This window comes from Balaenoptera acutorostrata, chromosome 1 (assembly GCF_949987535.1).
Source record: "Balaenoptera acutorostrata chromosome 1, mBalAcu1.1, whole genome shotgun sequence".
NCBI classification, from domain to species: Eukaryota; Metazoa; Chordata; class Mammalia; order Artiodactyla; family Balaenopteridae; genus Balaenoptera; species Balaenoptera acutorostrata.
This window is the reverse complement of record NC_080064.1, coordinates 22397292-22419756: the sequence shown is the minus strand read 5'-3', so window position 1 is coordinate 22419756 and position 22465 is coordinate 22397292. Positions and strand designations below refer to the sequence as shown.

The window sequence follows — 22465 nt, the reverse complement described above, 5'->3', positions numbered from 1 at the left end:
GCAACCAAATAAATAAATAAATATTAAAAAAAAAAAAAATCGCCTTCCTAAAACAGAGGCGCTAGGTAAGCTTAGGCCAAAGGAGGAAGATGTATACTCAGGGTGGAGGTGGGGAACCAGAGAAACATTTTTGGTTAAGAGGATTTTTTTTCTTTTTTAATAAATTTATTTCTTTCTTTCTTTTTGGCTGCATTGGGTCTTCATTTTTGTGTGCAGGCTTTCTCTAGTAGCGGAGAGCGGGAGCCACTCCCTGCTGCGGTGCGAGGGCCTCGCACCGTGGTGGCCTCCCAGTGTGGGGTGGGGACCTCAGCAGTTGTGGCACGCGGGCTCAGTAGTTATGGTTCACGGGCTCAGTAGTTGTGGCTCGCGGGCTCTAGAGCTCAGGCTCAGTAGCCATGGCACATGGGCCCAGCCGCTCTGCGGCACGTGGGATCCTCCCTGCCCAGGGCTCCAACTGTGTTGCCTGCATTGGCAGGCGGATTCCCAACCACTGCGCCACCAGGGAAGTCCGGTTGAGGGGATTTTTGAGTCTCCATTCCATCACGTCCATCTGGAAAAGGGAGACAATACTAGGCTCTATAGGGCTGTTGTGAGGATGAAATGACGTCATGCTTGTGAATTACTTAGTGGAGGACCTGGTATGTAGGCAGTCCTAAATTAGTCTTACTACTTTCTTCACTCCTTCTTCTAATAAATGCTATCTATTGCCTTAGTTTGGGCTGCTATAACAAAAATATCTTAGACTGAGTGGCATAAACAACATTTATTTCTCACAGTTCTGGAGGCTGGGAAGTCCAACATCAAGGCACCAGCCAGTTGTGTTCCTGATGAGAGCCCTCATCCTCGTTATGTCCTCACATAGTGGAGCGAAAGTGAGAGAGAAAACAAGCTCTCTCCTGCCTCTTCTTAAAAGGGCACTAATCCCATCATGAGGGGTACACACTCATTACCTAATTACCTCCCAAAGGCCCCATCTGCAAATAACATCACACTGAGGATTAGGATTTCAACATATGAATTTGAGAAGGACATGAACATTCAGTCCACAACATCTGTTTTGTAATAAATAAAATCTCCTTTGAAGACTTCCCATTGCCAATAGGATAAAGTCCAGAATTCTTAATATGCCAGATCTGCCCTAGGCTTTCTTCTTACCTCACCCTTCCTCATATTCTCTCTGCTCCCTCTGCCCTGCCAGGCTGCCTTCCTGCTTCGAATTTTCTCCCATGCTGTTTCCTCTGCCAGAAATCTTTTTTGCTCTGCACCCCTTTCTCCGCTCCCATCCTTGCCTGGTCCTCTCTCATCCTTCATGTCCGAGGTATTTCTCTGGGAACGGTTCCCCTGCTGCACGCTCTCATGGCTCCCTGTGCTATTTTTTCCCCATCCAGGACTCATCACAAGTATTTGTATGATGTTTGTCTTTAACACTGGATTTTAAAGTCCATGAGGGCCAGGACTGTATCTGTCTCATTCACTGCTGAACTGCCAGCATCTGGCAGTGTCTGCGACAAAGTAAACACTTGATAATGTTGGCATGAGCCAAAAAAAGGGGTTCCTCCCTGGAATGTGAGTTTAGAAACTCAGAATTGGGGCAGAAGCTCAAGGCTTCCCTGAACAGGAACCAACATTGAGGTCAGAGGTGATTCAGACAGGAGGGGAAAGAAATTCTTCTGCTATAACCAGCTGAGATATGGTTTTTCTCAGAGCCAGGGGCATGACACGGGCTGACTTAAGAGAAGGTAAAGCATTCAGGCAGTGAGTGTACTTAACCTTCTCCCCAGAGATGGCAAGTGACTTGCCCAAGGTCTCCAGCCATGGGAGTGGGGATGGGAGTGAGGACCTTTTCTGGCCTTTTCAGCATTGCAGCTATCGCCTCCAACCTCAGGAAGAGAAAGTTTGTGAGCCATTTCTCCATTCCACTTGTCCTAGGGCTCTGGTGAATGTTCGAAACCTGATGGAGGAGACTCACCCAGCTCCTGTTTCTACCCACTCTCAGCAGCCCTCAATCCAAGCATGGCTTCAAAAGTCAAACCAGGGCTTCCCTGGTGGCGCAGTGGTTGAGAATCTGCCTGCCAATGCAGGGGACACGGGTTCGAGCCCTGGTCTGGGAAGATCCCACGTGCCGCGGAGCAACTGGGCCCGTGAGCCACAATTGCTGAGCCTGCGCGTCTGGAGCCTGTGCTCCGCAACAAGAGAGGCCGCGATGGTGAGAGGCCTGCGCACCGCGATGAAGAGTGGTCCCCACTTGCCGCAACTAGAGAAAGCCCTCGCACAGAAACGAAGACTCAACACAGTCATAAATAAATAAATAAATAAATAAAAGAACGTGAATTTCTAAAAAAAAAAAAAAGTCAAACCAACCAAGAATCAAGTCACCAGAAACTTCTACTAACTCCAACCTGGGTAGACATGCCTAGGTCCTGGATTGCAGGTTGCAGAAGTCTAAAACAGATTCACTGGATCCAAACTGGAGCCAAGAGTTTTCAATTCCACATGCAAATCAGCTTGAACATGATTTTTAGAAATACAGACTGAGGGCATAGGGAGTTTGGGGACAAAAGTAATGCTCTGGATGGTTCTTCCCTGGCAATCTAGCAGTTAAGACTCTGTGCTTCTACTGCAGGGGGCATGGGTTCAATCCCTGGTTGGAGAACTAAGATCCCGCATCCTGTGCGGCATGGCCAAAAAAAAAAACAGAGTGATGTTCTGGAGTCAGACTGACAAGGATTCAAATTCTATCTCAGTTTCATGATGTTGGGCACATGTCTGAATACTGAATGGCTCACTAGTTCAAGGTACCTGAACTGTGCTAGGTGCTTTTCATGCATTATTTAATCCACACAACTCTCCTGTGACCCTAAGTATTAATTCTGTTGCATAGATAAGGAAATTGAGGAGGGAGAATTGAGGTAACTTGCTTACGGTCAAACATTAAATGTCAAAGTTGGAATTTGAACCTGGGTCTGTCTGTTATGTTAGTGTTCCCTAGACTCTCACTTGAGGTTCCTTTTCCACATCTGTAAAATGGGACCACCACTCTTTCCTCACAGGGTTGCTGTGAAGATGGAGAGATTACTTTTGAAAACATCTGGCAACAGTCACTCAATGATGCTACCTGGAAAAGAAAATGTTTTGCCCTCGTTTTTTTTTTTTTGGCAAACTTGAGGCACAGTGAAATTAATCAACCCTCCCCCTCCCAGGGATAATAAATGACTAAGTCAGGACCAGAATCTAAGTTTTGTACTCCAAGTCTGACTTACTTTCTCTCATACCTGATCAAATGACTCCAGAAGGAAGAATGAGTGTATAGGAACACTGCAAAAATGAAGAAGGGAAAGGGTATAGGAGAGTCAATCAGGGGAGGCTTCCTGGAGGAGACCCAGTTTTCATTTTATGATGGCAGTACTTAGAGGAAGTGGGAAGCCAGCAGGAGCGGTCTTAGCTCTTAGTCATGATGTGGTTTTTCTGATAAGCTTGCTAGAGTTCTTAGTGCCCAGAGAAGCTAAGAAGCTTGACCAAGGTCACACAGCTACTAAATGGCATTGGCACAACTTGGAGTCACATCTAACTCCTTATGCCTGGATCTGTCTCCTTGGTGCCGGGGAGGGAAGGATGAGAAGCAAGTAAGAGCAATGTGATGAGGCAGGAGAAACAAAGGGTCCCCCAGAAATTCTCAAACATCCTCCCTCTGCCGCAGGCCAAGGTCTCAGGGTCAAGTTGACACCAGTTGCAATCCTGGTTCCACCACTGACCACTGACGCGGCCTCAGCAATGTTACTTGACCTCTGAGTCTCAATTCCCTTACAGGATTTTGCTGCGGATTCAGAGAAATGACTCCAAGTACCCAGCCCGGGGCCAGGCACAGTGAGAAAAATAAGATAGCCATTATTATTCCACAATGCCAGGCCAGCCACAGATGAGTGGCAGGGCTGGACACCCAAGGGACAAAAGTAGACTTTTAGTGCCAACCACTCCCAACCCTGCGGTCGTGGGCACAAGTGCTTAGCAGGGTAAGGGCTGGCAGGTCAGGTCCATGATGCAATCACAGCTCCCTGCTTATGCCAAGAGGTGAACCATGACCCTTAGGAAATGGAAAAACAGCCCATTAACAAGAAGTACAAAACAAAACCTCAGTGAACTTTTATTTCTCATCATACAGAACTGGTAGCAAAGGCAAAGATTTCTGCACTTGAACACTGAATACTCCTCCCCACCCACCCGGGGACGTGTACAGTCATCTTGTCCCCTCTGGAATCCAAACCCCAATGCCGGGGCCTCTTCTCTCCTGCCCAGCTTCATTGCAGGGAGGGCTTGGAGGCCTGAAGGGGGTGCCAGTCGCTTGCCCATGCCTGCACGGGTATGAAATGTGGCACAATGACCAGGCTCCTCTCCTGCCCCACCCCAGAGAGGAGGGTCAGAAGCAGCAGCAGCTTGGCCCTTGCCTTTCTTCAGTCACCTCCCAACTGGTCAGAGGGGAGGCACTTACTGCCGGAAGAAGGGCAAGGGAAGTCATAATTCACAGCTTGTTTGCTACAGAAAGTGCCTGGGATCAGTCCTCGGCTGCTTCTGCCTCCAAGCAACCCACCTAAAATTGAGGAGAAGGGACAGAAATTGGGATGGGGGTGGGGAGGTCCTTGGCAGGTAGCCCGGAGAGACTGACTACAAGAGGGGGGGGGGGCTCCCCAGAAGCCCTCGAGATCCTGCAAGGATTGCAGTTGGCTGCTGGCCTCAGAATCTGAGTGAAGGCTCAAATATCTCAGAAACTACCCCTCAGTCTGCAACTGTGGAAATGGAGGTCACCTGGCCAGTGCCAGGGCCCACACAAGAACCCTGGGGTCTCCTGCCTCTCCCCTTGAGCCATGTGCCACTTAAACCACCTAGAAAGGCTTGCTTTTTTGGCAAATGTTTGTGGCAGAGCCATGGGAGATAGCAAAGTGGGGTGCCAGCTTCTGCAGGGCAGGTGCAGCTCTGGGGAGGACAGACTTTTCCCTGTCCTTCTCTCAGACACTGACTATGGCTCTAGGGTTGAGGCCCTGAAGAACCTCACCCATAAAAAACCAAAATACAAAAAACAAAAAAAAAAAAAGCAAAAAAACCCCCAAAATACAGAGAATGTATAATATAATACTCCCTCCTCTTCTAAAGGCAAAGTGACCAACAGAGAGTCCAAACTCTCTAGAGATAATCTGCTTGTTTGATGTGCTTGGTCTCTCTCCTGGGGCCTCATACCACTAGGTGTGGGAGAAAAGGGTAAAACGGCAAACAAAGGGGGTCAAAGGAACTGAACTAGGACTGGGGCAACCAGGGAACAAAAGGCCTGCAGGCTGCCTAACGGAACAGGCTTTTGGGGAGCCGGATGCACAAACCAGCTGTGACCTTGACTTTCACATTGATGGATGAATGGCAGGTGGGAGGTAATGAAGTCTGAGAATGAGGAAGCAGGAAGAAAGGCAAAGCCGCTTGGAGTGTCAGTCCCTGGAGGTGTTTGCCCCTCTCCCTTGGGGGCCAGCCAGGGACTTCCCAGGCCAGGAAGGCCAAAGTACTTGTGCTGCCCGGGCCCCCGCCTGCTGGCACACAAGTCTGAGCTCAGCTCATTTTCCTTCCTGTGCCCTTGGCCTCTGAGGGTAGGGGCAGGAAGAAGGGCCTTGGCACCTGGAGATTTGCTAGTCCTCTTCCAGCTCCCAGGGGCAGAGCTGAGATCCCAGAGTCAGTGCAATGATCCTGTCCATTCCAGTGAGAAGGAGGGTGTGGCTCGGGGGCTGCACATCACACACAGGCCCACCACCAGAATAGGGTGGGTGGGCGTGGGACAGGCAGGCTTAGGGTCTGCCTCCAGACAGAGAAGTCCTTGCAGGGAGAAGGATGCCCCCAGGGTCAGCTGCTCCAGGCCCAGGTCCTGCACATGAGTCAGGTCATGTAGCGGGTGATGGCGCGGAGGGCATAGAGCAGGGCGGCTTGCATGCGGGCCTCCAGAAGCAGCAAGTTCACGTGGACCTGGGGCACAGAACAAGGGCTTGTTGGCAACTGATGTCACTCCTCGCCATCCCCTTCCCTCCCAGACTGCCACTATCCCTGACCACTCATCCTTCCCCACTCTTTTTTTTTTTTTTTTTGACCATGCTGTGTGGCATGCAGGATCTTAGTTCCCTGACCAGGGATTGAACCTGTGCCCCCTGCATTGGGAGCGCAGAGTCTTAACCACCTGACTGTCAGGGAAGTCCCTCATCCTTCCCTTTCCTACAGAGATGCCTTGACCTTTCCTAAGGCTCTAAGCAACTTGGTGCAAGGACTGTGTTAGGATTTCAAGCACATTTATCCCTATCACGGCTCATCTCTTCATCCTCCGAAACTAAAAACAATAGCTACCCCTGACATCTATTTGGGATCAGAGGTTTACATTCATTTTCTTATTTTATCCTCCCAGCAACCTTGAAAGGCAGGCAGTTTTTATTCCTATTGTAAAGAAAACAAGCTCAGAGGGGCAAAATGACCTGCCCAAGGTCACATGACTACCAAGTAATAGGGTTATGATTTGAACCCAGGTCCTTCTGGCTGCCACTGAGGACCCTGTGAAGCACACTCCTATTTTACAGGTGAGTAAATGGAGTCTGAAACCACACAGTGGAGTAGGACATGAACCCAGGACAATACACCCAGGTGCCCCATCTGGCAGAACAGACTTAGTCTGGGGCACCTCACTGGGTCCCGACCCCTTGCCTCCTCCATGGGCCAGGCTGTCTGCTTCCGTCCTGCTCCTCCCCCAAGAGCCGTACCTTCTCTGAGTGGCGGAAGTGCCTCCAGAAGTGGTTGTACATTCTTCGGGTGGTCTTCTCTGGATAGCAGGCCACTGTCTTGATATAGACCTTGAGGTTCCGCTCCAGGAGCTGGTTCACCTCCCCGTAGTCATAGTCATCGTATCTGGATGGAAAGGCCCCAGGAGCATCACTTACCCTCTGCTCCCACAAGTACCTCCTCTCCCCAGCCCCACCCTGCAGAAGGAGGAACAGAGAGTGGCAAGAAAAGGCAGAAGGGAGGAAGCAACCAGAAACTTTGTTCCTCTTAGAAAAACAGCTGATGTCATATATCACAGGCCACTGGACTCGTAGGGGAATGCACAGAGGGTGAGCATGCTGTACTGACCATGTGATCATGTATTCACGGCATCCTCAAAACTACTGTACACTACTGTATACAAAACTATTGTATACAGTTTATTGTATTTCATCAGCCTCAACTTTATAGATGAAACTGAGGTTCAGAGAAGGGACGTCACCTGCCCTAGGGCATACATCTGGGAATGGGATTCAAATTCAGCTCTGCCTGACTCCAAGGTCATAGTCACTACTTTACAGCTGAGGCCATGCATGGGAGATGGGGCAGGAGATCAATGCAAATATTTACCCTGGAGAAGGAAGAGGGAAAGAAAAAAGGAGCCGGTAGTCATTTTACAGATGGGCAAACTAAGGCCTGGGGAAGGCAATTAGCTTGTTCAAAGTCAAAGAGCAAGTTGGTGACAAGTCTAGAAGCCACTTTGTCACTCCCTAGTCCAGTGAGCCAGTGAGTCATCACAGATCAGTGTGGATGAGGAAGACTGGTTTTTCTTTTAAATTAAAAAAAAAATTTTTTTTTTTTTGGCCACGCCTCGCGGCACGTGGGCCCTTAGTTCCCCGACCAGGGATCAAACCCGTGCCCCCTGCAGTGGAAGCACAGTTTTAACTACTGGACCACCAGGGAAGTCCCAGAAGACCAGTTTTAGACTAGAGGACAGATTTGGTAGACAAAGGTTTAGGAGTGAGGGCCATGTTGGAGAGCGGAGGAGCCTGGACCTGGCAGCTGGGCAGGAACTAGCCTGTGCCACACACACCCTAAGATGCCCGTCCATCCTTGGCCTTCCCTGGCTTAGAAACCTGCCAAGGAGGTTGGCCAGAAGGAGGCTGGCCAGTTAAGCACAGCTCAACCCACTCAGTGAAATATGATTTACAGCTAGTAACGCACAGAAATGCACATTTTTCTACAAGGAGCATGTACCTTTTTAAAACTTTGGGGATTTTTTTTTTTTTTTTTGATGCTTGGAATAAATAGCTAAACTAGAAAAGCAAGAAAAAAAAATCATGTGTTCTCTAAAATATGCTCTCATTTGATTAAACTGAGCAAAATAAATACAGTAGACAAGAAAGTCTTATTTTTGTAAAATTATATATGTTTTGGTCATTTGTGCATGGAAAAAAGACAGGAAAGAAATATTTGACAATAATAAGAGCAGGTGGGATTATGGATGATTTTTATTTTCTTCTTTTTGTTATCTGTTTCCTAAATTTACTAAAAATCTGGCTCTTTACAAACATCAAGCATATATTTTAAAAAACGAAACAACAATTATAATTTCAACTATACAGAAGCAACTACATAAGAAAGAAAAAAAGCAATGGAGGAAAACATCTCAGAATGTAGATGTGGCTGTGGAGTAGTAGAATTTTGGGAAATTGTTTCTTTCTTTAATTCTTTAAATTTCCCACAACATTATCAGAGTGAGGTTTTTAAAAATAAAAAAATTATTCTGTGTATATTTTTGACAAGTAATTTCACATCTAGGGTTTGCCTACAAGGACTTAGGTATAGGGCTTCCCTGGTGGCGCAGTGGTTAAGAATCCGCCTGCCAATGCAGGGGACACGGTTTCGAGCCCTGGTCCGGGAAAATCCCACATGCCGCGGAGCAACTAAGCCCGTGCGCCACAACTACTGAGCCTGAGCTCTAGAGCCCGCGAGCCCCAACTACTTAGCCCACATGCCGCAACTACTGAGCCCGTGCTCCGCAACAAGAGAAGCCACCACAATGAGAAGCCAGCACATCGCAATGAAGAATAGCCACCACTCGCCGCAACTAGAGAAAGCCCACGTGCAGCAACAAAGACCCAACGCAGCCAAAATAAATTAAATAAATTAATTTAAAAAAAAAAAAGGACTTAGGTATAAAACTAGTCGTTGCACATGGTATTTGTAATAGTGAAAAACTGCAAACCACCTAAATATCCAACAACAGGGAAATGGTTGGATAATTACACTTCATCCATAACAACACTATGCAGTGGCTAAAAAGCATGAAAGATCTATTCACACCAACAAGGAAGGTGGTTCACAATAGATTATTAGGTAAAAAAAGCAAGTTGTAGAATATATCAAGTATGATCCCATCAATTAAAAAAAAAAACCTACTCAAAAAAATCAGAAAATACCTAGGTAACAGAATGAAAATGTAATTCATCATATACTATACAGAGACAACCATTATCAAGTAGCATTTTAGGGTACAGCCTTCCACACATTTTCCATGCATGTACACACTTTTAGTTGAAAAAAAAAAAAAGGAGCAAAAAGAAGATTCTGGTTGGTAGCCAGTTTTCTTTTCTTTCAATACAGTTTGACCATCTTCCCATGGCAATATAAATAAACCATTATTATAATTTTTAATAGCTGCATAATATTTCACTGAATGGATATGTCATTATTTAAAATCCCCTCCTGTTGGCATTTCTGTTGTTTTATGTTATGAGAAGAAATGCTACTTGGAATGAAAATACAAATATAACTCTCTCTCTCAATATATATATACACACACACACACATACACACACACATACATATATATAAAATCTCCCTAGTTATCTCTGGGGGTCGGATTAAAGAGTTTCAAAAGATGAGCATGGCTATTATCTTTTATAATCAGCAAAGAAATACATTTGCTTTGAAAAACAATATAGGCAGGAAGAAAGGGAAAGAAAAACACACAGAAAAAGGAAACAATTGTGAGCTCAGATTGAGGGCTTGCAATACACTCATGCCCTGGTCTTGCACTCACCGGATGCCAAAGACGCAGTGGATGTAATTCCAGATGGCCCTGCGGAGCATGGAGGTATCTACTCCACTGTGCATGGCGATGGTGTTGTAGGTGAGGCTATAGGCTGCCTGGAACTTCTCATCCAGCAGCTGCCCACCCTCGGGGTAGAGCCGCTGGATCAGTGAATAGCCATGGTCCTCCCAGGTATAATCCTGAGGAACGCGGGAAGGGGTCAGTGAGGAGGATGTCCGGGGCCCAAGGCTAGCCGGAGAGATGCCATCCTCTGGAGCACACCTCGGCTCTCCATAATGTGTCTCTCCACCCCACAGATCTAACCCGCCGCTTGGTCTGGACCTGAGAAGCGGAGGAGGATGCCGCTTGGTGATGACTTCCTCCTTGTGATCAGGATTCCCTGAGCTTAGGGCACAGGTGGGTCCCTGCACATCCAGGGTCTCCCACCTCCCTCGTGGAATCCTGAGGGAGAGAAGGTGCCCAAATCTCTGACTACACAAACCACCCACCCCTGCTTGCTTGTAAAGCAATACTAAGACCAGTGGGGAGAGCCTACCTGGGCGCGGAAGGTGGGGGGCGCCTGAGTCCCCCGCCGGGTGAAGTCCTCGTATCCGAAAGTGGGGTCTTCCACAAAGCACAGCATGTCTGAGTTTGGAGAGGGCTCCAGGATGTCCGCTGAGGACGTCAGAAAGAGGTCATGGTGAGGCCGAGGCATGGGGCACAGTGGCCTCCACTCCTGATTAATCACCATTAGAGGGCTGGGGAACGCAGAGTAGGGGGCCAGAGAAAGCCCCTCACCACATCGAGTGGGACCAAGACTTCGGCAGGAGCCAGGCCTGGGGGAGGAGGTAAGTCAGGCCTGTGGTGGCTGGGAGGCGGATGCAGAGGTGCAGGGCATGGAGGTACCGGCTTCCCAGCAGAGATGATGTAAGGAGGGGGCGGCCCCTGAACCTGGATGCCTGTGACCCTGTACCTGAGGGGGTCACCAGCAGGCTCTCTGACTTCTCCAGCTCGAAGCGGCTCTCCATCTCCTCCTGGGAGGCCCCCTCATCCCGCAGCAGGCTCTCCTGCAGCTGCCTCATGCGCTCCATCAAAGCTTCCACGTCGCGGGCGGCCTCAAAGCCCTGCGGGAGAGACCTGGTGGTGACCATCTACTCTTCCTCCCTGGGCCCCAGAAACCCCACACGTCTTTCCCACATGCCGGGCCTTCCTGAACGATCGTAAAAGCCCCGCGCCCCCTCTGTGCCAGCCACTGCACTGGACAGCTCACATGGCCTGTGCTTCCCAAAGTGATGTTTAAGAGCTAGAGAATAGACACGGCTTCTCTGAGCATCAACTTCCCTCACAGGAAAGGGCTTTTTAAGGTATCTGTATTTTTAAAATACAAACAAATAAGGCCACGTTATAGAATGAGAGGCAAACGTTGTATTTTTAAAGTTCTAAAAGTCAGTGACTTTAAGCCCACGGGGCTCCATGCTGAGGCCAGTCACGTGGTTATTTCATCTCATCCTCACAACCCTTTATGAAGTGCGAGTCTTTATCCTCGTTTCCCAGACGAGGAAACTGGGTTTCAAAATCAAATAACTTTTCTAAAGCCTCTCAGTGTGCAATAGGGAAGCAGCTTCAGATAGGGAGGCGCTGTCTTCTACCCAAGGACCAGGGGCCATGCCAGCTTCCTCTCCCACCAAGACTGAGGCCCGTGACTTACCCCAGAGTGGTTCAGTGGGTCCCTGCTGGGGGGTGTGCTCTGCTCACTGGGGGGCGAAGGGGCCTGGGGGGCGGGGCTGCCCTCGGGGTCCCCCTCAGGGAGGATGCCGCAGCCGAACACGAAGGAGGCTAGCGAGTGGCAGTGGGTGAGCAGGACCAGGGCCTGGATGAGCTCGGCCAGGGACCAGCTGTGCTCGCCTGTCTTCAGCAAGGCCTGGAGAGAAAAGGAGAGGCCAGACCTGCTCAGTGCCTGCCCTGGGCTGCCTGCCATGCCCCCGCCCGGCCCCCGTGCTCCCTCGGGGACCCGCCTCTCTGCCCACTGCACCTGGATGTGCTCCTTGGTGATGAGCCACGGCCGATGTGCCAGCAGCTTGTTGATCTCGCTGAGCTTGCGCAGCTTCTCAGGGGCACGGTGGAGGCCAAGCAGCCACTCAGGGTCACCGCCAGTCTGCAGAAACTCAGCCATGTGGGAGCCCACCAGGTAGGAACACTGGTGGCGGGCGGCGGCCTGGAGGTGGTGGACAGAGCCCAGATCACCCTCTTCTTTCTGTGCCCTGCTCGGGTGGGTACCCCATGGAGGGAACATCACAAGCCTCACTGTTGCCTGAGAGGCAGGAAACTTAGGTTCTAACCCCAGCTTTGCCACTGGTTTGTTGACCTCCTTTGGGCAGGTCACCTGACTCCTTTGTGCCTCAGTTTCCCAATCGGCAAAGCAGGCATTAAATATGCCTCTCTTCAAAATCTAAAATTCGATAAATGGTCAGATAAAGCCAGGGCTTTGCTCTATGCTGCCTCTCCTCCTTGTTTGTGGAATCAAGCCCCCAGCAAAGAGATCTGAGGACCGAATCCCCCAATGTGTCCACCCCTACAAAAGTCAGGCTCAGACAGGCTCACCATGATGGCGATGTAGTGGCGCCAGGAATTGGCCAAGGGCCCGTCCGTGTGCAGCAGCAGGTAGTGGAGGCGCCAAAAGCTGGTAAAGTAGTCGGGGTGCAGGCCCATCACCACTGCCAGGTTGTCCACCCGCCCGGAGGACATCAGCGCCTCCAGCCCCAGGTGTTGCTCAAGGCTCTCGGCTCCCTCCCGAAGGACCTGCCAAGCAAAGGTGAGGAAAGGATGGCTTCCCCTCCTGCCCTCCCCACCAAAGAGACCAACATATTCATTGCATTCATTGGGATTTTAATAGCAAGGAACTGAAGACAACCACCATGTCCAAAAAAAGGAGAACAGGGGAGGAAAAGATATTTCATTAAATGATTAAACAAATACTTATTAGACACTTTATATAATAATGGTCAATACTTATATAATGCTCGCTAAGTGCCAAGCACTGTTCAAACACTTTACATATATTAACTCATTTAATCCTCACAACTACGAAATTAGAGACCTGCTTTCTCCAATTTTAGATAGGAAGCCTCAGGCACAGAGATTAAAGTACAGCTTCTCCTGCTTTCGTAGAGCTTCTATTCTTTTTTCTTTTTCTTTTTTTGGCTATGCTGGGTGCCTTGCGGGCTCTCAGTTCCCCAACCAGGGATTGAACCCAGGCCCTCGGCAATGAAAGTGCAGGATCCTAACCGCTGGACTGCCAGGGAATTCCCCACAGAGCTTCTATTCTAATAGTGCAAATCCATGCAGTCACTGGAGGTGGATGCAAGATAGTTCACATTTCCTGAGTGATTTCTCCACGCCAGGTCTGAGTTTGGAGCGTTCCCTGCCTGCATTATCTCACTGATTCTTCCCAGTTACCCTGTGAGGTGAATACTATTATTTTCCCCCACTGACACATGAGGGAATCAAGACCCAGAGAGATTTCATTCTGTGCTCAAAGTTACAGATCTGGTAAATGATAAAACCAGGATTCAATTCCCGATCAACCCCAAAGCCTATTTCTTTCCTTTATTACAGAAGAGGAGTGGTTATTTATAAACGAAAAAATAAAAGATAAGAACAATATTTGAGCTTAAAATTCTGGGCTACCGACATAAATAATCAGCGGGTGGTTGTGTGCTTTCCACTTACAAAGGGTGGAAGGAACTGAAGGGTTTAGACGTTTGTTAACAGTTCATTAACTGCTTGGCCTACACATTTAGGAGAGCAAGGAGGACAAGGAAACATTTGTCTTTGTTCACTGAAGGCCAAAGAAAAAGAAGGAAACTATTATTTTTTAATTTGTCTGTTCATGTGTTTTGAAGTTTCCCCCACCACCAGGCACACACTGGAGTGTCAGTTCCATGATGGCAAGGATTTTTGTCTGTCTTGCTCTCTGCTGTACCCCAGCACCTAGAACAGTGCCTGACACACATTAATCATTCAATAGATATCTGTTAAATAAGTGAATGGATGACCTGACTCAGTGGATGAAAGGTGTCTCTGTTGCATTAAGTGAAAAAATAAAACATAACAACCAAAAAAAACCCCACCAAAAACCCAAATAAATAACAACAACAAAACCGTGTTATAAACTATGACCTTGGCTCTGTATGAAAAAAAGTCTGGAAAACAGTGGCAAATGGTTAACAGTGATTATCTCTGTGGGAGTGGGACTGTAAGAGACTAAAGCTTTCTGAAACATTGGAAATTTAAAAATAATGAACACATATTACTTTTGAAGTCGAAAAAAACTTTAATACACGCACAGTCAAGGATGAAAAGATAAACATGCATAGTTCTATCTTCTTAAGGAAATACAAGTCTTGTTCTGGGAATCACAAGTTTGGTCATTACCTAGCTGTGTTATTATCACTTTATCTCTTTGAGCCTGTTTCTTCCCAGCAAGATGGGGTTGATATGCCTGCCTCACAGAGCTGTTTTGTGGATTAAATGGGTCAAGAACCTGAAGGGGTAGTTTCAAACCTGCAATTTCAAGAGACCAGCAAAGCCCCCCACACACTCAGTGCCCCATGTCCTTTCTTCCCAGGGACCAACAACAATTCCTAACCCCTTCCAAGCTTACCTCCTCCACTGGAATGAAGGCGCTGGGCCCTCGAGGGCCTCGCCGAGCCCGGCTCTCCCTCTGCTCCTAGAAGGAAACACATCATGGTTAGATGGAGGTAAAAGCGAGGACTAAGAAGACAGTTCTCTCTCCAGTTTTCTCCTCCTATCCGAGGGGGTCACACTAAGTTTTTTTTTTTTTTTTTTTAGGCTGCACCATGCGAAATGCAGGATCTTAGCTCCTCGACCAGGGATCGAACCCCGGCCCCCTGCATTGGGGGCACAGAGTCTTCACCACTGGACCACCAGGGAAGTCCCCCACACTGAGCTTTTAAAATCACCTTTCTGGCCCACCTTGCATGAAGCAGTCAGGTGGAGATATATACCAGTTTGGTGGGTGAAGAAAGGGTAAAGCGACCAAGAGAGCTTACCCCACAGGCTGAGTTCTTCAGGAACTGGGAAGGGACACAGGAGCCCACTATATAGCCCCAAGGGAAATATACAGCCACTGTGTTGCACATTTCCAGGAGGCCACCTTCTTGGCAGCCCTGGAGAACCTATAGAAGAACCCCTCTTGTTCGTATCCTGAAGCCAGGTTACCAAGTCCCGTAGATTCCTACGATGCAGCTTCAGCCTCTCTCAAATGGTCATTTCTTCATCCCTCCCGCCATCACCACCTTATAGACAGACTACCACCATCTCTTGTGTGGACTACCACCCATAGCCTCACCAATGGTCTCCCTGCCTCCACAGCCCTGTCCTCTCCTATCCATCCTCTACCAAGTTAACAGAACGAAGGAATAAATAAAACATCCTCCCCCAACTCCACCTCTGGGACCAGGAGCAGATCTAGTGAGTACATGACCCTGGTGGTTTCTAAAGAGGGCAAACTTTCTGTAGCCAGAGTGCACTTTCTCAAGTGCAAATCTCATCACTGGCTTAAAACCCTGCCTCCGCCTCCTGTAGCCTTCCAGACCATTAGTGGCTCAGGCCCACCGTGCTCCCACTGGTCACACCTTTTGCAGAGCTAACTGTCTTCCAGGGTCTAAGAACCTTTCTTCTGATCCTCATCTGTGACCCCCCAATTCCCAATGATTTTGCTTCTGAAAACGTTGCCTTCTAATTGTCTGATATAGGTCTCCCTACTACCAGATCACATTCTGCGGAGAACAGAGCCAGGTAATTCACACTAGTCTGTGAATGAAGAAAACAGAGAAAGCAGAGAGGCATGGAGGGCAGGGCGGTAAAACGCTGATGGTAGCGGCTATTCTGACGTGGGTATATTGGAGCCTCTATGGAAACCACCAGTTTTATTTATCCATTTGTTTTGATACCTGGGAGGGGGCTCTCAGCACTGGCCTTAGAAACAGTTTATCCAAACCAGAGTCATACCCTCACTGGACAGAGATGGTGTCCTTCTAACTCTCCCCTCCTCATTCAAATGTAGACTTACTGCTAATCCTCAAGTGTCCAGGGACTAAAGATTATAATTGAACCTTCCTTTTCACATAGCCAAAAAACCCCTGAGGGAGGCAGAGCTCTGGGGCTCTGAAAGACCACAAAGGAAAGAACAAGGGTACAAAAGTCCCAGGCATGTGTACCAATTCTGCTGCCACTAACTTGCTGTGTGACTCTGAGAAAGTAACCTAGACTCTCTGGGCCTTAATCTTGGACAAAGAAGGTAGCTGGGCTGACTGCTTAGGCCCCTTTCAGCCCATAGTTCTGGGATCTACCAGGCCAGCCTGGTCCAAGTCCAGCATAGAAACCACCACAGTCCCCAAGCACTCCTGTTTCACCTTCCCTCCTCCCTCACCAAAGAGAAAAAAAACCTAACAGCTCTGTCTGGGAGATAAGGATTGCTGACTCCACAAACTGGGCCTCCCCCTCAGGGGACCTAAGGACAGATAGAAAACCACAGCCAGGTGTGGTGGGGAAGGGCAGGAAGGAACTGGGGGAGTTGGGGGGGGTGGGACAGGGAGGGCCCACCAGGGTACTAGCGAGGGACAGCGAAAAGCTTTGGGAATCCCTTCCCACTCTAAAATCTGCCCCAGGAGCTGTCAAGGGAAGAAACTGATGCCTGTGGGTCTTTAAATGATAGGTCTGGATCTACCAACATTATCAGCCCTGATGAAGATGATGATGATGATTGTGACGATAGAATACTGTCAAAAGATAGGGGCTCTTGGGCTTCCCTGGTGGCGCAGTGGTTGAGAGTCTGCCTGCCAATGCAGGAGACGCGGGTTCGCGCCCTGGTCTGGTAAGATCCCACGTGCCGCGGAGCAACCGGGCCCGTGAGCCACAATTACTGAGCCTGCGCGTCCGGAGCCTGTGCTCAGCAACAAGAGAGGCCGCGATAGTGAGAGGCCCGCGCACCGCGATGAAGAATGGCCCCCACTTGCCGCAACTGGAGAAAGCCCTAGCACAGAAACGAAGACCCAACACAGCCATAAATAAATAAATAAATAAAATATTAAAAAAAAAAAAAAAAAAGATAGGGGCTCTTGACACAAACTGCCTGGGCTCAAATGACAACTTCACCACCTATTATCTGCTAGCTATGTGAGCCTCAGTTTCCTCACCAAATTACAGGGTAATAGTACCTACTGTCACTGGGTAGTCATGAGGATGTAATAAGGTACTGCCTGTATAGGCCTTAGCTCAGTACCTCTGTCACAGCAAGCACTTAACAAGCCAGAGATCATTAACCTCATTGTTATTTCAAACAAGGGCCTCTCAACCCAAGCTGCACATTTAGAATCCCTTTGAGAAGCTTTTAAAAAAATACCAATGCCAAGGCCCAGCAATTCTAATTTAATTGGGTGGGGCCCAGCATAATTTGCCAGGGAGGGAGGGCCATTGTTTCACACCCTTTATTGATCACTTTCTCAATTATAAGGCACTCTGTTAAGTGCTTTCCAGGTGGAACCAGAATTAATCTGTTCACTCAACAAATATTTTTGATGACTACATTGCAGGCAGCAAGAGTACAGGAGTGAAAGGACAAAATCTTAGCTTTCCCAGAATTTACGATCTAAGGGAGAAAGACAATCAAACAAATGATGAATAGGATTTCAAATCATAGATTATATAGATGGGGTGGGGGAGTGTGTGCAATATTTCAGTCCTAGTAGACAGGGAAACCCACTGAGGAGACAACCTTTAAGTTGATATCTAAATATCAAATATCTAAATGAGTTGATGGGCCTGTAAAGGGCCTATAAAGATCTAGGGAACCAGCATTCCAGTCAGAGGTAACAGAAAGTGCAAAGCCCTGAAGGCAAGACCAAGTAGATTCTAATCCAGAGCTCCAGTACCCTGAATGCTTCCCCAACCTAGACACCCAAAACTTGAGAGGAAGCAGACAGGGCAGGGGCCCACCACCAAGAGATGACACCTCCAAATCAGCCCTCCCCTACTTCCCGGGGTAGGAAGTCAATAATAATAATGATGGGTAACAACGCTGATTACCATTGGCGAAGCATTTATTTCATGTGCACTTTAAGGGAGTTCTACTACCAGAGCTCCCATTTTACAGATGGGGAATAAGGTTCAGAGAGGTCAAGTCACTTCCGGTCACTCAACCAGGAAGGAGGTAGCAGAGTTAGGATACAAATCAGGTTTCCTCAACTGCAGAAACTTCCTGTTCTCTAAACTTCTCAAGGTTTCAGAAGCCCCAAGGCTTTGCCTCTGGGGTTCACCAGGAATGAGAAGCTCCTTCTCCCTGTCTACATTCCCAGGGGATCCACTGCCCCAATCACAGCCCTTGTCATCCTGCCTTGTTTCTTACCTTGAAAGCACACACTGGATCTAGTTCTCTGTTGTTACCCCAGAGTTTAGCACAGTGAGTCCAATAAAACTTTCTGCTATTATGAAATATTCTTTATCTGCGCTGTCCAATAAATATGGTAGCCCCTAGCCACAGTGGCTGAGCATTTGAAGTGTGACTAGTTCAACAAAAAACTGAATTTTTAATTTTAAAAAATCTAATTTACCTAAATTTCAATAGCCACATGTGGCTAAGGGTTACCATATTGGACAGTGCAGGTTCAGCACATCTGATAAAGGCAAGATCCCCGCCCTGACTATGTGGATAAAGAAAGGAAAACCAGAGGGGGTGGGTGATCTACCCAAGGCAACACAGCTAGGATGGGGCAGAGGGAAAACCAATGAGTTCCAACTGAGGGGACCACACAGGGCAGCAGGAACACTGAGGTCAGACAGCCGTCTGGGTGGCCACTCAACTAAGAGGGCTTCAGGCAAGTTGTAAAGAGAGGATAATACCTCAGAGCTCAGTGTCTGGCTCACTAAAAGTTACGTTTCATATCAGCTTTCATATTACCTTTCACTAGCACACTGGTTGCATCTAATCTTCATCAGTTTGGGGGTGGGGTGGGGGTCTCTTCTGCACACAAGGAAAGATTAAGGTTCCAAAGGTTAAGCACCAGCTGACAAGAGGCCAACCTGAGATTTGAATTCAGCTCAGTCTGGCTTGCAAGGGTTCTGTCCACCACCCAGATCAGCCTCTTGGAGTAGCCCCAGCCTTTATTCTTGGTATCCTATCCAGAGCCTGCAACCTCCAGGACTCAGCTAATGGAGACTTTTGAAGTCACTCTGCCAGCTGGGAAGGGGCAGAGACTCCCCTCCCCGTGGGCTGCTGAACTCAAGATACTTGCCTGGGTTTACACCTGAGAGGGAGACAGAGCCCAAGCAGCCTCCGATCTCCAGCCTTGCAGGGAGGGGTGTGTGAGTGGTGCATATAAACTCATATACCCACCATGATCTGGCCGATTTCTCACAACCATCTGGAGGGAAATACGCCTTCTTATCCCTTCTTCAGAGACAGCTCACTGAGCTTCTTTTGGAGCTCAGATCTGACTTCAAAGCTTGCACAGTTCACAAGGGTCAGCTAAGCCAACAAGGGGCAAATAGTTACGAGCACCTATTAGGTACTAAGAACAGTGCTGGGGATGGGACCTACAAAGTGTTTCTAGTCTAGCAAAGGAGACAGACAAGAAATTCCTGATTACACAACTGTTATACTGTAATTGGGATAACAGCTCCTGCAATGGAGAAGGGCAACAGGAAGCAGGTATGCAGAGGGGAATTATCTGGTGGGGAAGGAAAGACTTCCCTGAGGCAGTGATGTTTCAGGAAGCGATTCTAGAGCCCAAGAGGGCTCTGAGAACATACCACCAGTACTAGAGCGAAGCGTGTGAAGGCCTTGACCCGGTGAAAGCGTGTGTGGCGAAGTGATGGGAGTTGAGGGGACTGTACATTCCTTGTTCATACTTGTCCAACTTCCCTTGGGCCTTGGGCACCCGGCTCTGTAAGTTCAGCACCCTACTGTCTTCTAAAGATTCTGCTTAAAACAGACATTCTCCCAAGGTCCTCTTTTCTTGAGAGAGAATATGTAGAAAGGGGTCAGACATCTCCAGCTTCCCCCCACCCCCGCCTGCTGTTGACAGCTGGCTTCCATCTAAAGGCCACACCCTCAGAGCCTTCCCAGTCCACCTGGGGCACACTCTTCTCCCCAGATAACTTCCCAGACACTGTCCCAAAGAGGGATGGACCAATTCTCACCTCAGGCAGGAGGGGTGGGCTCGGACACCCCCTTGTGAGACACCCTGGGGAAAGGGAAATATGTGTTGTGGCCACAATCTAAAAATAGCTAGCGTGTTTGATACAGGACATAGTTGCTATGCTCTAGGCACTGTGCGTTGGCCTTTGCATGTATTCTCAGTTAATTCTCCCAACAGTCCTTTGGAAATATGACCAAATCTCCACAGGAGGAAGTTGCTGATCATAGAAGTGATCACTTGGCCAAGGTCACACAGAAAGTAAGTGGGAAGGCTGCAACATGAACCCGGAGCACGCCTGCTCTAGTGCCCAGGTGCTCCAATAAATAAAATTATTTCCATTTTTTCATAAAGAAGGAAACAGAATAATGTAGCTTGGTCAAAGTCACGCAACTGAGAAGTGGCAGGAGCAGTTTTCGTCCCTCCACTTGGGGCTCCTAAACCATGATAGGGAAAGGTGACAAGCTAACAGAAAACCGGGGACCCCCGGAAACCATGCTGCTCAGAGAAGTGCAGCTGTTTTTCCCAGGGTCACAGTTCAGGACTAGCACTTGTCTGACTCCCAACCCCAGTAAAAACACTTGCGCCAGGCTCCATGCCTGTAAACTCAAGAAACAAGCAAAACTCTCCGTTGTGTCAAGCACACTTAGAAATCCTAGAGACACCCGAGCCAAAGAATGAGCTATTCTGCTGGGTTAGTGAAGGAAGCCTCTCTATAGCCCCTCCTGGGCCTCAATTTTCTCATCCCGTAAATTGGGGCTACTATTAATGGTATAGCTCATATTTTGCTAGTTTAATCCTGAGGACTCAGCGAAAAGGCAAAGCCGGAGCCTGGCATCCAGTAGGTGCGTGATAAATAAGATGGCCATTGTCCGTGGCGGTGGTAATGGGGGAGGGGGTGTCAGATTGGGTCCAGCCGTATTCCCAGCCTCACTGCAAAGAGAGTCCCTCCAAAACAAACTTCTGGGACGTCAGACCACTTAGTAGGGCACAGCCAAATCGGCGCTTGGCTTCTGGTGTCGCGGCCAGGGTTTTCCCCCTCTCCCCCGAGCACTGGCCGCGGCGTACCCGGCAGCCCGCCAAGGCCCCGAAGCGCCCACGCCCCCAATCCAAATCGGGGGTGCAGGTGGGGGTGGGAGACGAGGTCGACCTCCGTTGGCCAGCCCCAAGTGCTCCAATCCCCGAGCGGGGGCACTGCAGCGGGTACATATCCTACCTAGAAACAGTTCCTCTAGCCCCAGCCTAGAGGAAGGGATCTGCGGAAGGGGGCGGGGAGGAGGAGTGGTCGGGCCGCTGCGCCGGGATTTGCCTGGACTTGAAGACTCCCTCGACTAGGGCCCAAACCCAAGATAACGTCGAGAAGGCTCCCCTCTCGTTGGCCAGGAGTCCAAAGGAGCCTTGGAGGGCTCTACGGCCCCGGGGGTAGGGGGAGGAGGCGGAGGGAGCCGAGGCTGCCAGTTGATGCAACCCCACTCCGGCTTGCGCGCTCCACTCCCCCTCCCCGAGCCGGGTGGGGGTTGGCTCACAGACTCAGCTCGCGACAGCCCGAAGCTCGGACGCGGCTCTGGGTTCAAGGGAAGAGTGGCGTCGCTCGGCCGTTGCTTACCTCTCCGGCCCCGGGCAGGTAGCCCTTCAGCTCGGCGCGGCACTCGGGGTCCGCAACGATCATGGTGTGCGCCAGGACCCAGCCGCGGCTCGCCGACCGCCCGTGCACCCGAGGGGCTTTCGGACCGACGCGCGCAGGAAGCCGGGACTGCGGGCCGCTGGGAGGTTCTAGAGCCCCGGGGTGTCTCTCGGGGTTCCAGAACACTCCGAAAGCCCAGGATCCGGGAACGGCCGCCGCTGCGCTGGACTCTCCGCTCGTCTGGCTTCTGGATGGTGAATGGCCTCGGGAGCCTCGCGGCGCAGGGGTTTTCACGGCCCGGAGCGCCTCGGAAGTCCGCAGTGGCCAGGGCTGCTCGCAAACCCAGCGCTCCTCAGCATCCCCACCGCGGAACTGCCAGCGCTCTCCGGGCTCTGACACCAGCAGCTCCGCTCTGCCCGCCGCGGTCCCTGGGGAAGGGCGGGGACACAAAAGCCCCGCGCCGCAGCCAATCAGGTGCCTGTTTCCTGGGGAGGCGGGGCGACACCTCCCTCAGGAGCCTACGGCTCAGCCAATCGGCACCGGGAAGCGCCCGGGAACTCTGGGAGCTGTAGTCCGCCCCGGACGAATGCTGCAAACTTTTGCAAGAGGGTTTTAGTCAGATTGTTGGCAATACCAGACGAGAGTGACATTCCGGAGAGTCATTAAAGCTGCATGATGAAACGGGACTTCACCGGGCTGGGCCAGAGAGCCGGGTGTGAAATCCCTCCCAAGTATGTTCTTCAGCTTTTCAGTTCCTGGAGGGACTGGTTCGGGTTA

The 22465-nt window shown here is 49.6% G+C and overlaps 1 protein-coding gene across 1 annotated transcript; it reads right to left on the bottom strand.

Moving 5' to 3' along the window:
• Positions 1–4116: 4116 nt before the first annotated feature.
• SESN2 (sestrin 2) lies at positions 4117–22105 on the bottom strand. Its single transcript, XM_007170518.2, has 10 exons — positions 21671–22105; positions 14511–14576; positions 12449–12646; positions 11880–12062; positions 11556–11768; positions 10821–10971; positions 10404–10522; positions 9857–10047; positions 6774–6918; positions 4117–5994 (listed from the first exon to the last, which is right to left on the bottom strand). Exons 1-10 carry the CDS (start codon positions 21731–21733, stop codon positions 5908–5910), a joined length of 1416 nt encoding a protein of 471 aa, XP_007170580.2. The 5' UTR covers positions 21734–22105; the 3' UTR covers positions 4117–5907.
• Positions 22106–22465: the final 360 nt, after the last annotated feature.

Bases quoted from the DNA above. Each gene is read 5' to 3' on its own strand.
- SESN2 (XM_007170518.2), bottom strand. From the start codon at position 21,733: ATGATCGTTGCGGACCCCGAGTGCCGCGCCGAGCTGAAGGGCTACCTG. The intron at 12,647-14,510 runs GTAAGCTTGGAA...TTTGCTTGGCAG, and splicing joins CCTTCATTCCAGTGGAGGAG to GTCCTTCGGGAGGGAGCCGA. The intron at 10,972-11,555 runs GTAAGTCACGGG...TCTCTCCCGCAG, and splicing joins ACCCACTGAACCACTCTGGG to GGCTTTGAGGCCGCCCGCGA.